Source organism: Pleuronectes platessa, chromosome 9, assembly GCF_947347685.1.
Source record: "Pleuronectes platessa chromosome 9, fPlePla1.1, whole genome shotgun sequence".
Taxonomy (NCBI): Eukaryota; Metazoa; Chordata; class Actinopteri; order Pleuronectiformes; family Pleuronectidae; genus Pleuronectes; species Pleuronectes platessa.
Window position 1 is genome coordinate 1,432,427 of NC_070634.1, and position 15,823 is coordinate 1,448,249.

The 15,823-nt window shown below is 40.8% G+C and overlaps 2 protein-coding genes and 1 long non-coding RNA gene across 5 annotated transcripts in view; 2 read left to right on the plus strand and 1 right to left on the minus strand.

Moving 5' to 3' along the window:
• Positions 1 to 15,823, plus strand: part of ptprfa (protein tyrosine phosphatase receptor type Fa) — a 231,113-nt gene that overhangs the window by 167,528 nt on the left and 47,762 nt on the right. The window contains 2 exon segments of the mRNA XM_053430630.1: positions 3,360 to 3,572; positions 4,717 to 4,877. Of these exon segments, the coding sequence (XP_053286605.1) occupies positions 3,360 to 3,572; positions 4,717 to 4,877 (374 nt within the window).
• On the plus strand, positions 6,902 to 10,828 carry LOC128448079 (zinc finger MYM-type protein 1-like). Of its 3 annotated transcripts, XM_053430629.1 has the most exons (4): positions 6,902 to 7,238; positions 7,764 to 7,801; positions 7,959 to 8,208; positions 8,398 to 10,828. In XM_053430629.1, the coding sequence occupies exons 3-4, from the start codon at positions 7,974 to 7,976 to the stop codon at positions 10,557 to 10,559; spliced, it is 2,397 nt and encodes a 798-aa protein (XP_053286604.1). In that variant the 5' UTR covers positions 6,902 to 7,238; positions 7,764 to 7,801; positions 7,959 to 7,973; the 3' UTR covers positions 10,560 to 10,828. The 3 variants fall into 3 exon arrangements, with proteins under 3 accessions (XP_053286604.1, XP_053286602.1, XP_053286601.1); XM_053430627.1 differs by having other exon boundaries at positions 7,764 to 8,208; XM_053430626.1 differs by having other exon boundaries at positions 6,902 to 8,208.
• On the minus strand, positions 12,022 to 13,231 carry LOC128448082 (uncharacterized). The gene is made up of 5 exons (XR_008339701.1): positions 13,001 to 13,231; positions 12,740 to 12,788; positions 12,588 to 12,654; positions 12,376 to 12,482; positions 12,022 to 12,286 (listed from the first exon to the last, which is right to left on the minus strand). It is a non-coding gene; the product is annotated as an uncharacterized LOC128448082 (long non-coding RNA).

Here is a 15,823-nt window from a genome sequence, read left to right on the forward strand (position 1 = left end):
TGTTTTCAGGTAATGCTGGTTAGAGGTGGGGTCAGGCCTGTAGTTGTCATGGTTAGAAGTACATTTTCTTTTTAAACATAACAAGCTATGCTCAATTTCAGTTTCTCATGAAAACCCAATATGACTTCATGCAAGAACGAGTTGTTACATCAAACATATTCAAACTTAGTCTTTTCTCATAGAGTGGAGTTCTTGTTTCTAATTAATGGGAACTGTCCATATGTAGAGTAGGGGAGAGCGGGGTAATTCACGGCACTTAACTGGAGCAAGGCCATGGAACTGGTCAGCTAGTTGTTTCTCCTCCATCTCATCTGTGAATATTCTCTTTACCTCAGCTACTGCACCCCAGGCTATTGATTTTACTTTCCCTTTCTCTTTTTTCTTTATGAATCTTTTGAGGGTTGTCTTATCAATATTTCTATCCCTTCCAGCTTTTCTTGAGGTCTTCTTTCCTTGCATGACCTCAGCGGCTGCATTCTCCATCTCTGCGGGGGTTGTTTGGCCCTAGGTTGTCTTCCTGGTGTATAGTTTCTTGGCATGATGGCTTTTCTACAATGTTTATGACATTAAAAATAAAACATATATAGTGTAATATAACACTAGAATATGTTTAAGACTAAACTTAACTTGTGCTTCATTGTGGGGTAAAGTGAGACAGTGTCTTACGTTACCCCACAGCATTTGTCCCACTTTACCCCACAGCCACCGTTTTAGAAAAAACATCTCTTAGCAATTCAGGCTAATCTTCAGCTAGCATCGATCACATGGTTTTATATGTTGGAAGTTCATCAACATGTATGATATAAGTTTTTCTACCTGATTCAATTTGTTTGACACAACAGTTGATTAAGTTCAAAGCAAATTTTTGTGAAAAAACATACTTTCCACAGCACCAGCACCAACTTGTCCTTCATGGCAAGGGGGGAATTGGAGGGGCTTGAAAACATAATGGTCAAATGACCACAAATGTGTTCCGTTGCCTAGATACAGGGGGTATATCACATTACCCGATGTCCCACATTACCCCACTCTCCCCTACAATGTTTTGTCTTATACAGAGCTGCTGGAGTCAAGTATGCAAAAAAGGCAAACCCTCATAATGTTCACCCGTCCATTCATCGGGTTGATTTGCAAGTGTTCTGTGCTGTTGAGACAGACTTGTTTATCTGATCTAATACTCTTACAAGCAAAGCTGATGAAGATGACAGAAAATGTCGACACCTTCTTTCATGAGTCTAATTTTCAATGAGTGATGCTTAATAGACATGCTATATGCATTGCTTCTTTTCTATTTGCAAAGCAACATTTTAAATAAATCTTTTTTTTTTTTTTCCATGTCTGCTTTCCATGCATTGCTTGAGTGTGTAGTAGTGACACTTATGAAAACAGATGACCTGTATATACACAGAAATGTTGGTTTGTAGGAAAAACATTCCTCTGATATATTCAAATGTACTGCTAAACCATTTATGTGATAATGAGCCATCATGCACAATAGCACTTTGGTGAAACAAAGCAGCTTAATGGAATTGGGCTCATAATACTTCTATTCATTATGAAACTGTACCAGGTCAATGGAGTAGGTGGTCTTTCATATGTGACACAACCCAGACCACCTCCTGACTCTTCCCTGATCGTATCTGTCAGAACAGTTTTGTTCCATGTCTCTTTGATCCTGGCTGCAGCTCCGAGGCAAAATGTGTTGGTTTGTCATTGACAAGCAGTGTTGCAGGTCCCAGCAGTTAGAGGGGATAATGTGACGCCCCGTCTTTGAAATCGATTCCTTTTTATAGGACAGGGTTCATGTTGTGCCAATAACTTAGCAATGAGGGTATTGTGTGGGTGTTCATTTTGAGAAAAAAAAATCTAACATAAGTGGGGGGCAGGGTGAAGTTTATTCACTGGTTTGCCTATTGGCTGTTGTTAAACATAAATAACATCTCAGCCCACTTTCACAAACTCTATTATTTGCTTCACATTGCAACAGTGTTAAAATCTCCTTTTGAATTGTGTGTGTAATCTCTGCATGGGTGGACAATTCAATGCCAAATCCCCCCTGCTAGTAAAATGGCCAAGCACTGAAGACTTCAAGGTCTCACGATCAAGGATCAAAGTTTAGTGGTGACCAAAAATACCTGGACCTTATTGATACAGTCTTTTATCGTGGAACCCAAGACTTTTGAGGGTACCCATCCGATACATGTGTGTATGTAGAGCCCCACAAGTCACAGGTTTTGTAAAAAACCAAGCCACGACATCCAGGAAGCCCTTTGTCTTTTTAATAAAACTGTGGTGGGGCACAATTGAAGGCAAGATTATAGAACCATTTATAAGAGTTGAGTATTCCCAGGAGTACTGTGACCTCAATAACTATGAATTGGAAGAAGAATCTGAGTAGCTTGGAAAAAAAGAGCCTTTGTCAGAGAACAACCAAGAACTGTCACTCTTAACAGAGCTTCAGATGTCTTGTGTAGAGATGGGAGAGCCTTTGTACCCTTGTACACACACAGAGACACACATACTTGGACAGAAAAGAACCAGCAGATCTTCAGTAACGAAGCCATGACCCTCTGCACTCCCTTGGAAGGTCTTGTATTCTTGTATCCACCAAAGGGCCATTTGCCCACAAATAGTTTAGTACTGTAATAGGTTTATAAGCTTTAGATCATTAGGAATTTATCACATTATTACTTGAAATTTGTTGTGATAGTAATGGGAAAATATCTAGTGAACTTTTCATATTGTAATCAGATACATATTTTTATTTTTCTTGTTAACAGCAATATACTTCTGCAAACATTAGAGGGATTCTAATTAACAAATATGACTGGGCACACATCAGGGAGGTAGCAAATCACAAGATTGTAGTCAACTGATGCAATGAATGTATACTTTGAATGATTATTTTCATCATTATCAATATACTAATAAATTAGAGCTCCCCGACAAACATGTTGCATGTCCTTCTTAACTTCATCATAAAAGTCAAATTTATTTCGTATTTGCTTTTGATTTAAAATTGCAGCAATAGAAAAGTTATAGTCAGCAGTAACTTAAAATAGTTTCTGGGGATGTCTTCACAGGCAACTTAACCTTCAGTAATACTTTCAGTGGACAATATATGCTCTGTCATTATTGTGTTACCCCATTCACCAGTATATAGTGACTTAAAATTGTTTAGTTTACCGGTGAGTGAAAATCTTGTTATATTTTTTCCTGGGCTAAGTGCCAAGAAGTTCTTGTTGCAAAACCTTGAAAAGGTCTAAACAGAGATTAGTTTTGTGCCGTCACATTCTATTATTTGTTATGGTCATGATATGTCAGTTCCAACGTCTCCTGATGTGTCATCCCTCTGGCAGCTCCTGGAGGCTGGTGCTGACAGCAAACTGCAGAGAAAGAGAAGACAGAGCCAGGACTTCCTGCAACCCTACATCACTGCCAAGCTGGACGTCCTGCCCGAGATCTTCACTCTGGGTGATGAGAAGAAATACAATGGCTACTATAACAAACCCCTCCCAGGCCAGCAGCGGTATCGCTGCTTTGTCTTGGCTGACCTGACGGACCATGAGTCTGTGAGTCACTTCTTCGTTTTTATAAGTTTATGGGCATGTGTAGCATCATAAATGTTAAAACGTCAATGGTTGATCCTGAATACATATGTAAAAGCCAGGAACTCCTTCCTAATAATGGTGTATAGCCATGTAGAGTTCTTATATTTCTTTGGTGACCTTGAACAGGTCCAATCCTCAAAAGCATTCACAAAAGTGAGCAATTCTATGGTAAATATGTGAGAGGAAAGATCAATGTACAGCTGCAGAGGGCAGGAGTACACTAGTCTTATTTGAGGGGAATTTTAGTTGTATACCTTTTTTCTCACAGCAGAGCCTCAGTGAAGAACATGTAAACGTAAATGCCATTAAAATAGCCTCATGACAGCTTATAATGGGTTGTTCACATCTGCCATATGAGGAATGAGAACTGCTTACACTGCAAACAGCAGTTAACCCACATCAAACATTTCTGACCTGCCAGAAATTCATCTGCTCAGCAAACAGCTATGATCAGATTGGCTGAGTCAAATGCTGAGACAACTGCAATGTGTGTATCATCATAGCAAAATGTAGTCATTTTGTGGGAACTACCACAAATGCAGTTCTGATTAGTTTGGCAAATCTGGTTGTTTCTGTACAGGTTTTGTCACCACAAAAGTATCTCAACACTGTAATTTAGTTAAAAATGAGGACTGAATTGGAAGATAGCTGTTGCCAAACTCATTAGTGCAGAGTACATCCTTGGACAAAAGTTTTGAGAATGGCACAAATATTAATTTTAGGTCTTGTTATTAAAGAGCAGATTCATAACTCATGGCCACAAATTATTTATCTTGTTCCCAGGACTAAATGACTTGTGGCAATATGTCTGCAGAGGGGCAAACTATGTGGAACAATAGGATAACAAAAACACCACTGACTATGTAGAGTACAAAGCCACGTACCAGCCTGGGGTAACTGGGATCAACACTCATATAAATGCTGATCATTGTTTCAACCCGAGCAAAGATATGTCCAACCAGGGTTAACAAACCTCAAAACTAGAAGTATTGTTGTTGCTGATAAAAGCATTTCAGGATGATGTAGTAAAGCCCCAACAGATCGAATCAGTTCTGCTGTTTGTAACCGAACTGATTCTGAATCATCTTCTGGTCCTTTGCAGCAGAGGATGTTTGCAGCGAGCCCATTCTCCGAGCCCATCATGGTGAAGCTCCACAGTGGGATGAGCCGACAGACTGAGGACCCACAGATGCTGTGGGTGATGGGCCCAGTCCTGGCGGTCATTCTCATCATCATCATAGTCATTGCTATTCTACTCTTCAAAAGGTGAGAGAAGAGCAGACACTGTCAATAATGCTAACACTGTTATAATAAATAATAAAAACTATTTTTTCTGTTTGTTTTTATTTTTATGAAAGAAAAGGGAAAAAGAAACACTGGGACATTCTTTTTAATTAATAAGTCACATATCTATGACAAAAGAGTTACAAAACTTGGCAAGATTGGATAAACCTCTCTACCGATGTTGATAACCAACCTGCATTGGATGACATAATCATATTATACTTTGACATCAGATTCAGCCCAGAATGGACACATTATCATGAGCATCTGGACTGTAAAGAATTTGGATAGCAGGTAGTGATTTGGATGAGTTGACGTTGAGCTGAGTTGAGTTGGGTAGGAAGTATATATCGCAATTGGCAGCTGCAAGGACATCACGTAAGAGTGGACATGCAGCGACATTTGTGGTGTGATGAGATCAGTCCAACCTTGCAAAGGTTAGCAGTGTAATTACTTGTCATCAAAGCACTGGTCTCTATCATCAAAACAAAATGTGATATGAACTGGTGTTGCTGCAATAACAACGATGTACATAGTTTATATTTTATTAATGATTTAAATTGTGCTCACCAATTTCTGTGTAATCTTTCTCAGTAGATAATAATGAATATTAATACAAGTCAGTAAAACAACCCACTTCCGATAAGTCAGATATCATCCATGTTTATTGAAAAATTAGTTTTCAATCAATGAAGTACAACAAATTAATATCCCAGCAAAGGGAGATTTTTGCACCCTCTAACTCCACGGAAGTGTCTAGCATTAAACACTAGTATTGTTATGATCTTATTTCAAGCGGACCCCAAACAGTGCAGACCAATAACACGGCAGATTGAGGGCAGAAAAAGGTTTATTGGAAATGTCCAATGTGGAGGTGGAGTTGATGAGATGAGTCTCAGTACCGAAGGTATTCCACAGGAGGCCCCTCCCAGCTCCAGGTTGAGCCAACTGTGGAAAGAGAACAATGGGGGAAGGGAAAACAAGAGGTGGAAAACCTGGTCCTGACAGTAGTACCAAAGCATGATGTTTCCAGCCCCATGCTTCACAGTAGGTATGGTGTTCTTTGGATGCAACTCGACATTCTTTCTCCTCCAAACATGACGAGTTGAGTTTTTACCAAAAAGTTCTATTTTGGTTTCATCTGACCATATGACATTCTCCCAATCCTCTTCTGGATCATCCAAATGCTCTCTAACAACTTCAGAGGGGCCTGGACATGTACTGGATTAAGCAGGGGGACACGTCTGGCACTGCAGGATTTGAGTCCCTGGCGGCGTAGTGCGTTACTGATGGTAGCCTTTGTTACTTTGGTCCCAGCTCTCTGCAGGTCATTCACTAGGTCCCCCCATGTGGGATTTTTGTTCACCGTTCTTGTGATCATTTTGACCCCACGGGGTGAGATCTTGCGTGGAGCCCCAGATCGAGGGAGATATCAGTGGTCTTGTATGTCTTCCATTTTCTAATAATTGCTACCACAGTTGAATTCTTCGCACCAAGCTGCTTATCTATCGCAGATTCAGTCTTCCCAGCCTGGTGCAGGTCTACAACTTTGTTTCTGGTGTCCTTTGACAGCTCTTTGGTCTTGGCCATAGTGGAGTTTGGAGTGTGACTGTTTGATGTTGTGGACAGGTGTCTTTTATACTGATAACGAGTTCAAACAGGTGCCATTAATACAGGTAACGAGTGGAGGACAGAGGAGGCTCTTAAAGAAGAAGTTATAGGTCTGTGAGAGCCAGAAATCTTGCTTGTTTGTAAGTGACCAAATACCTATTTTACCGAGGAATTTACCAATTAATTCATTAAAAATCCTACAATGTGATTTCCTGGATTCTTTCCCCCCATTCTGTCTCTCATAGTTGAAGTGTACCTATGATGAAAATTACAGGCATCTCTCATCTTTTTAAGTGGGAGAACTTGCACAATTGGTGGCTGACTAAATACTTTTTTGCCCCACTGTAGCCAAATCGCTTTCCTGGGAGGCAAACAGAGGTGGTTGACAGTGGCGAAACTACCGGGGTGGCAAGGGGTGGCAGCTGCCACCCCCCAAAAAATGCTTGCCACCCCACTTGCCACCCAGGTTGTTAGAAGTGTCTCCAATATACATTTATTGAATGGTATTATATTTTTTGCTACTGAAGCTGTTGATCTCATTGGTAACTTGTTTAAGTTTAAGAACTAAAATCTTTATGTCCCCCCTCCCCTGTAAAATGGTTGAGTCCATGAATCCTATTTGCTCTCTTCTCACCGTGCGCATCTGCCGCTTCATTCAAATGAAGACAGAAACGGTTTGAAAGCCAAAGAACTGGAGACAAGCCAACTGTACGCTTGCAGTGATGAAAAAAGGTACAGTACAGCTGAAACTTGAATCAAGAAAATGTGATGGGTGGTCATATGTGATAGACAATTCCGTTGTAATTTCAATCGTTTATTTAATTGCTAGCTTGCAAAAGTCGATAGGACTAGTAGCTAGCTCGCTATACAGCTGCATTAAAATGTGAGAGGATGACTCGGTTATATGCTATAGACCCTATTGTGTATGTGGTATAAAGGCTGGGACGAATTTCGAATTATAAATATGTTAAAATGAATGTTGAAATTACGGAGAGTCGCGATTCCCATTGAAACGGATGGCGCCGCGGTTAGCATTCACAACGAGTGAATCTTTTGGTAGCTAGTTAGTTTAGCTTTGGTAAACATGATTTTGTATGTAATAACCTAATACATAATACATATGTACATGTGTATGTAATAACCTAATACATTAGAAATTCAATTGGCCATTTAGAAAAGTATTTGTCATTATGAAGGGAAATATGTCATGAACATTTTGTGCTGTGGGTTCTGAATGCAGTTATCTTTTCTTTTTAGAGACTTGGACTTGGACTTGAAAAAAATAAAATAAAAATGTAAGTGTTAACACACATCTAATGGGCTCCATTACACCATAGCCTATTTAACTCACCATCCAAATGCCAGTAAGCACTAAATCAGTTGTAAATCATACTGATGGCACTGTTCAGATATCAGATCCTCTTTAAAACTAAACCACTAGTAATATTGCAGTTTCAGGGCCCAAAAATGAAGCGAAAAGGTCAAGATATCAGGACTTTTTTCAAGAAAAGGTCAGTCAACCAGAGGGAGACAGAAGAGGTGGAGACACAGAAAGACAGTCAGAGTGTGGAGGAGGAGACACAGAAAGTCAGCCAGAGTGTGGAGGTGGAGACACAGAAAGACAGTCAGAGTGTGGAGGTGGAGTCACAGAAAGACAGCCCAGAACCCCCAGAGGACACAACCAGTCCAACAGGTCCACATGGTATGTCTCAGATTAGATAAAACAGTTATTTATATGGTTGCATTTATTTTTTTTATGTAAACAAAACACCTTTTGTATTAACCCTGCCCATATTATACCTAAGCAAAGTAATCAGTATGACTTCTGTAGAGGAATCATGTCAATTATTTTTACTGTAAAATAGTTCTAACCTGTTTTCTCTTGTTCCAGATATATCTAAGCATCGAGGTGACAGCCCAAGTCAACCAATCAGGCAGGGATTCCCCAGAACTCTCCAGGGTGGAGCTTGGAGAAGTTTCCACGTAGAGTGGTACCAAGAACGTCAATGGCTTGAGTCGTCGCATTCTAAAGATGCAGCATATTGCTATCCTTGTAGGCATTTTTCTCTACCTAATGTCCCCAAGAGTGTTTTTACGTCAGTGGATGGTTACTCTAATTGGAAAAAAGCAACATTTAGGGATAGTGGATTTTGTCGTCATGCTAAATCTGAGCACCATGTCAATGCAATGCTTGCATGGGAAGAAGATAAAAGAAGGAAGGACAACAACACATCAATGATAGTATTGATGGAAGCAGAAAATAGGAAAAAGATAACTGACAATCAAAAATACATCAAAACACTAGGTGAAATACTGTGTCTTACAGCAACCCAGAATATCGCCCAGCGTGGTCATAGAGAGTCTTCTGACTCAGAAAACAGGGGCAATTTCCTTGAGATTTTAGAACTCGTAAGCAAACATGACCAGTCAGTTAGGACAAGATTAGAAGATCAAGCCAAGTATGCCAAATACACCAGCAGCCATATTCAAAATGAAATGATAAGCATTTTAGCAGGGATGGTCAGGGATGAGATTATTAAAGAGGTCAAAGAAAGTGAACAATTTTCTGTCATAGTGGATGAAACCAAAGATATAAAAAAAAAAGAACAAATGTCTTTTGTTCTTAGGTACTTTTATAACGGCATGGTGCACGAGAGCTTTTTAGAGTTTCAGGAAGCAGAAAGGCTGGATGCTGCAGGTTTAACAGAAAAAATCATAGACTGTCTAGAGAGGCATGGCTTGAATTACAAGGAAAACTTAGTCGGGCAAGGCTATGATGGAGCAGCCGTTATGAGCGGGAAACACTCCGGTGTACAGGCTAGAATAAGGGATGTAGCCAGTCATGCTTTTTATGTACACTGCAGTGCACACTGTTTAAATCTAGTGATAGTGGACAGTGTGAAATCTGTATCTGAGGCAGGAAAGTTTTTTTCTTTGTTGGAACGTCTGTATGTATTTATGTCAGGCTCGTATGCTCATGAGAAATGGCTGAAGGTGCAGCAAGAGATGTTTAAAGGTGAAGGACCAAGGGAGCTTCAGCGTCTTAGTGATACAAGATGGGCGTGCAGGTATGTAGCTTGTCGGAATGTGATGGATAGGTTGCCTGCTATTGTGTGTGTCCTTGAAGACATTTCACATGAGGACAACCCAGATAGAGCTGTGGAGGCCAGAGGAATTCTGCATCAGATAGATCTCAATTTTATTGGATGTCTTGTGGTGTTTAGAAAGATTTTAGGTGAATCAAAATTTTTGTCAGACATGCTCCAGTCAACAAAAATAGACCTAACAAAAGCTGTTGAGTTGGCAGAAACACTCCAACAGACTCTCAGGGAATATCGCAGTGAGCCCTCTTTTGAGACTGTCTGGGGTGAAGTACTCGACATATGCCAAAGTAACAGCATCCCTACATCACAGCCCACCTGTAAACGAGCAAGACAGGTAGCAAGAAAACTACAGAGTAGTGTTGTTACATCCACTCTAGGACAGCACACAGAACCAGATAACAAAGAATCTTTCAGAGTTAAAGTCTATTACTCCATAATAGATTGCATGATTGGAGAGATGGAAAGGCGTTTTTCCAAAATTAACTGCGAAATCATGAAAGGAATACAGGCCTTCAATCCATCAAGTCCTAGCTTTCTCAGTGAGGAGGCTGTTCTTTTGTTGGCAAATTCCTATGGGACAAATTCAGATGATGTTAAGCTTGAACTGCATCAGTTTAAGAGACTGTTTGATAGAACAGCAAAAAAGGAGAGACCGACTAGTCTCATGGAACTATTACTTTTTTGGGATCCCATTAAGACTGTTTTCTTTGAACTACATCGTTTATGTAAAATAGCTGTAGTTTTACCCGTTAACAGTGCTTCATGTGAGCGGAGTTTCTCAACTCTAAAGCTGGTCAAGAACCACTTACGTTCTACCATGGCTGAGAATAGGTTGTCAAGCCTAGCTACACTTAGTATAGAGTCAGCACGTGCTAAGGGTCTTGATCTAGATGAGTTTGTGAGACGATTTGCTGTCGAACATGGCAACCGCCGTATTGTTCTTTTTTAGCTCCCTGACCTGCTGTTTAGAATTTAATATAGGCTACATTAATTGTTTGTGAAATTAAATAAAACTGAATTGTTTTGCTGCTGGATATGTAAATATGTTAACTGTTTTCATTAGCGATTGGTATAAATAAATACATATAGACACCAGGCATGTGTGTTTCCAACAATAAAAAGACTTGACTTGACTTGACTTTGTGTGTGTGATTTGCCACCCTTGAATTTAACTTGCCACCCTTCTGCCACCCCATGTAAAATTTTCTAGAATCGCCACTGGTGGTTGATAACCCAGAGAAGCCTCAAAAGGGGACATACCTGTGGCCGCGTTGGTTAAGGAGTTATGGGCATATTCAATCCAGGTCAGATGAGAGCTCCAGGTTGAATGACTGAGTGCTGAGATATAATGCAGGGCAGACCCCAGATCCTGATTAGCCCTTTCTGTTTGTCCATTGGTCTGTGTGTGGAATCCAGACGATAGGCTGACCTTGGCGCCTAGTGCTAGGCAAAAAGCCTTCCACACATGAGGTGAACTGGGGACCCCTGTACAACTGGTATGCCGTGTAGACGGAAAACATGGTCAGTTAATAGATTAGCAGTCTCCTGAGCAGATGGTAACTTGGGTAGGCATGAAAATGGACAGTCTTGGGAAATTGATCAACAATGGTGAGAACAACTGTGTTACCTTGTGAGGGTGGCAACCCATGACAAAGTCCAAGGCGCTGTGTGACCAGGGACGGTTAGGAACCGAAAGTGGATGCAGAAGGCCGGCAGCAACATAAGAACGTGTGTCTGCATCCATCGTGGGCCACCAGAATGTCTCTTCAGGAGAGAGAGAGTGCGGCTAATTCCAGGGTGGTAGGCAAACCTAGAGATGTGAGCCCAATGTAGGACCTGGGAACGGACATAATCTGGGACGAAAAGACGGTTAGGTGGGCCTGTACCTGGATCAGGATGGTTCTGTTGTGCCTGTCTAACACTAGACGAAAAGCAGAATTAGTGTCATGGGAAATCCTATGGAAGTTACATGATCCCCTGAAGTTAATAGGTATTCACAGCACGACAACACCGAGTTCTCCCGCGACAGTAACTACAGTGAAGGGGGGGGGCGCGGAGCCGCGGAGCGAAGGTGTTATCTAATTAGCATATGACTCAGGGCCAAGCCGCTGCTGAGCCTCTCTCGATTCTCCATTGGAGGAAACCAACCCGGAAAGTCACTCGTGGTTGGCTGGTAGAAGTGTTGCCATTGGTCACCCTGGGTCTTTGCAGCACACACGTGGGGTAAACCCCTCCCACACAATATTAATAATAAAAATTAATTTATAGTTGTTACTAATAATATATATAATAATGTTTAATAATTTATTAGTAAGCCTTTACCAAAAGCAATGCAGTTAATTAAGACATTCATGTGATGCTTGATGTAATATGTGAACATATTGTACAGGGAAAAAAACATGAACAATATGTTGAGTCAAAGCTTTATTTACATACAGCACAAATATTGTACAAACACAACTGGCCTAGCCAGTGAAAAGCTAATCAGGTGAAGCTTGAAATGTATCTTTGCAGCCTCTGGGTCATATGTTCTTTGTGGGACTCTGTCCGAATCTGCCCCAGTGTGTAGACGTCTGTGGTGTGTAGCTTCTAGTCTTATTTGAAGTGTGGCACACAGGTTGTTGAGCTCCTGGCTGTGGAAGGATGGATCCATGTCATCTGTCCCGCTTCAATCAGCTGTAGACACAATCAGTACAATTAGCACAGGTCAATGACAACATACACCTACATGCATCTGAAAAATGATTTAATGAATCTAACCTTACCCTCTTTCTTCTCTGCCGTCTCCTGAACTCCTCAATGCTGAGGCAAGGTCCTGGAAGCTCCTTCATACCGGCTCATAGTGGGTCTTAGGACGTCATAGTACAGGCAGCTGTAAAACAATATGAGTAACATGAGTTTATTATTCATAAACGGAAATAGCCTTGCTGCATCACCGTTGGAAGATCCACAGCAAAAATCCTAAACACATACTTACAAATGCGGTCTTTCAGCGAGTCTCGGCGTAATGTGCAGTGACTGCGTCATTGTGTGCAGGAATCTGGCTGTGAAAAAAAAACTATGAAATGGATCAGATAAAGTAAAGCTGGAGGATGTATTTTAAACCGAACAGCTCTTCTTTATTCATACCCTCGCTCCGCCGGCCATTTTCATCACAGCTGTGAAGAGGGAGAGTTTCCTACAAACAAACAAAAACTACGTTTATGAAAAATCTGAAGAACAAACTGTTCGTTTTAAGTAGTTCATACATATTTAAACATGCACTAGTTCCGCTAAAGCACTCGATGCTTTATTTCACTTTTAGCCACTTTCGTGCTAATGTTCACACATTTTTTAAATCTGAGTTAGCTTAGCAGTTAGCAATGGCTTCGCTCGTTGGCTGGGTATCACCTTTGTTCAGGGACTGTGCGTCCGTCTTCTCCGCTTCGACTCCCCAACACCGGGCCCTCGGCTTTGCTTTCCTACGCACTCATCTTCTCCTCCAGAGAAACAGCGTCGTGTCGACTTCAGCAAGTTATTAAAACCGAAAACAGAGTCACTTGTACGGAACAAACAACAGGAGCCTCGCATATCTGCGGCAGACAGACTCTGTATACACGAGGCTGTGATTGGACATGCTGATCAGGTGATGACGCAAACGACTGACGTCCGCTTTTCAGAGTAAAGCTTCAAAACTGTCCTTTTCATCTTAAAGCAGCGGTTAAAACAGCTTTTAAATTTACATTTTATATGGGATGAGTATGTGACTGAGGACCCGTTTATGTTATCTGGTTTTAAGTTATTGTACTTACATGATTTCTGCTGTTCTGTGTTTGTACCCTCATAGTTAAATGCACATATTGTAAGTCGCTTTGGAATAACATTGTTGAGTGTTTTAATTGAATACTGAGAAAGTTTAATAAGAAGTTCAAATTATGAGGGAATTTGCAGTTTTTTGGGAGGACAGATATCTTTATGGAAAGCCAGTAGGGGACAGCGGGGTAATGTGAGACACCCCTGTATCTAGGCAGCGGAACACATTTGTGGTCATGTGACAATTAAGTTTTCAAGCCCCTCCCGTTCCCCCCTTGCCGTGAAGGAGAAGTTGGTGCTGGTGCTGTGGAAAGTATGTTTTTTCACAAAAAATTGTTTTTTGCATGTACAAGTAAATTTTCTTGCTTTGAACTTAATCAACTGTTGTGTCAAAACAAATTGAATAAGGTGGAAAAACTTATATCATACATGTTGTTGAACTTCCAACATATAAAACCATGTGATTGATAGGTGTAGCTGCTGAGGTCATGCAAGGAAAGAAGTCTTTAAGAAAAGCTGAAAGGGATAGAAATATTGACAAGAAAACCCTCAAAAGATTCATAAAGAAAAAAGAGAAAGGGAAAGTAAAATCAGTAGCCTGGGGTGCAGTAGCTGAGGTAAAGAGAATATTCACAGATGAGATGGAGGAGGAGCCTGCTAAACACTTGAAACAACTAGCTGACCAGTAGGGCTGCAACTAACGACTATTCTAATAGTCGATTAGTCATCGATTATTGAAACGATTAATCGACTAATCGGATTATGAATGACACAAATTCTCAATTGCTCTTATTTAGCCAACAGCTTTTAAATTTAGCTTGAGGTTGTTAGACGCATGTGATGACTGAAAATAAAGACAATTAAGATTGATACTTCATGCAAAAAAAAGTATTTTAATAAACTTTGCTGCACATTCGTGTACTGTTGACACAAAAGCAAAGAAAAATATAGTTTTTGTCCATTTAATACCAAGGACAGGCAAAGTGATAATAGCAACAAAAAAAATCTAATTTAAGTTTCCCTTTTTCTGTGAACCAAGAACAGGAAAAGTGCTGATACTAAAAATATATAAAATTTCAAAAATCCAATTTTCTTGTTAACAAAAAGGACAGGGAAAGTAGCATCAACAAACAAATCTACAGTCTTCTTTGGACTAAATAATTGTAATTAAAAAAGACGTTTGTCAGGCACTAGGATAACATTACGCTTTTAAACTCGTAAAAAAAAAAGTTTAAACCATATTTTTTGTAATGGATTCTAGAATCCTGCGCACAGGTATATACCTTTATGTAGCAAGCTAGCTAACAGGCTATTTTACCAAGGCGAGTCTGCATCATTTACGTTACGATGTCAAACCTCCTCCTCCTCAAATGTGCGTGTCCGCCATCCCGCTCGTCCGGCCCGGCTGTACGCGGGTCCGACGAGCGGACCAGTATTAAGCGGGTCCGGTCCGCTCGTCCGGCCCGGCTGTAAGCGTTCCGACGAGAGGACCAGTCTACAGCGGGTCCGCCGTACACATAATGCAGGTAGTTTTTTTCGGGCCATGTTGAGGGTGAAGTTCTCCCGAACTATGGACTTCCTGTTGCGCGATGCTGTTGCAGCGCACGCCGCCATTGGCCAATGTGGTGTCACTACTGCACATGCGCGACTTCAGAGATAGGACGGAAGCGAGATGGCTCACTCCTCAGCGGTTTCCATCAGCACCTCCGATAAAACAACGTTTAGTTCATCGGCACGGCACGAACAACACGCGCTATGACGTAACCAACGACTCATCGACGAGTATATCCGTCGTCGACTACTTTTGTCATCGAATTTTGTCGACGACGTCGACTAATCGTTGCACCCCTACTGACCAGTTCCATGGCCTTGCTCCAGTTAAGTGCCATGAACTGGCATTTGAATACGCAAAGAAAAACAATATCCCTGTCCCTGCCAGTTGGACAGAGATCACATGAATCATAATAATCATAAGTGGGCTTAATTGACCAATCCCCATGATTCTATTACTAGTCCGATATTAGTGGTTGTCAATCTAGCTGTCAGGATTTTAACTATTACAACATGTGTTGTTATGGTAGTTTTAAAGTGGAAAAAGTAAGTGGACCACTTTACCCCGTAGCTGGGGTATCCTGAATTAATGGGAAATGTGTAAATTTTACTGATATATCATTTTAGCTCGCCTAGAGGTGAGCAAATATAAAAAATGTCCCACATTACCTCACTCTCCCCTAGAAATTTGGAGCTTGCAGGGCACAGACACATCATATCCAGCTTCATTTCTTCCTGTTGAGCGGATTGGTGGTAGATGTGTGGTTAACGCATCCACTGTGCATTTAACCAGCACAATTGAAAAAGTGACTGTAATCATGAGATTTAGGATTGTGTTTTGGATAATATTAAAATGCTGAAATGTGCATT

Excerpts from the sequence above, each read along its gene's own strand:
- LOC128448079 (XM_053430626.1), top strand. The coding sequence starts at position 7,902 with ATGGCACTGTTCAGATATCAGATCCTCTTTAAAACTAAACCACTAGTA. Across the intron at positions 8,209-8,397 it reads CAGTCCAACAGGTCCACATG|ATATATCTAAGCATCGAGGT; the intron begins GTATGTCTCAGA and ends CTCTTGTTCCAG.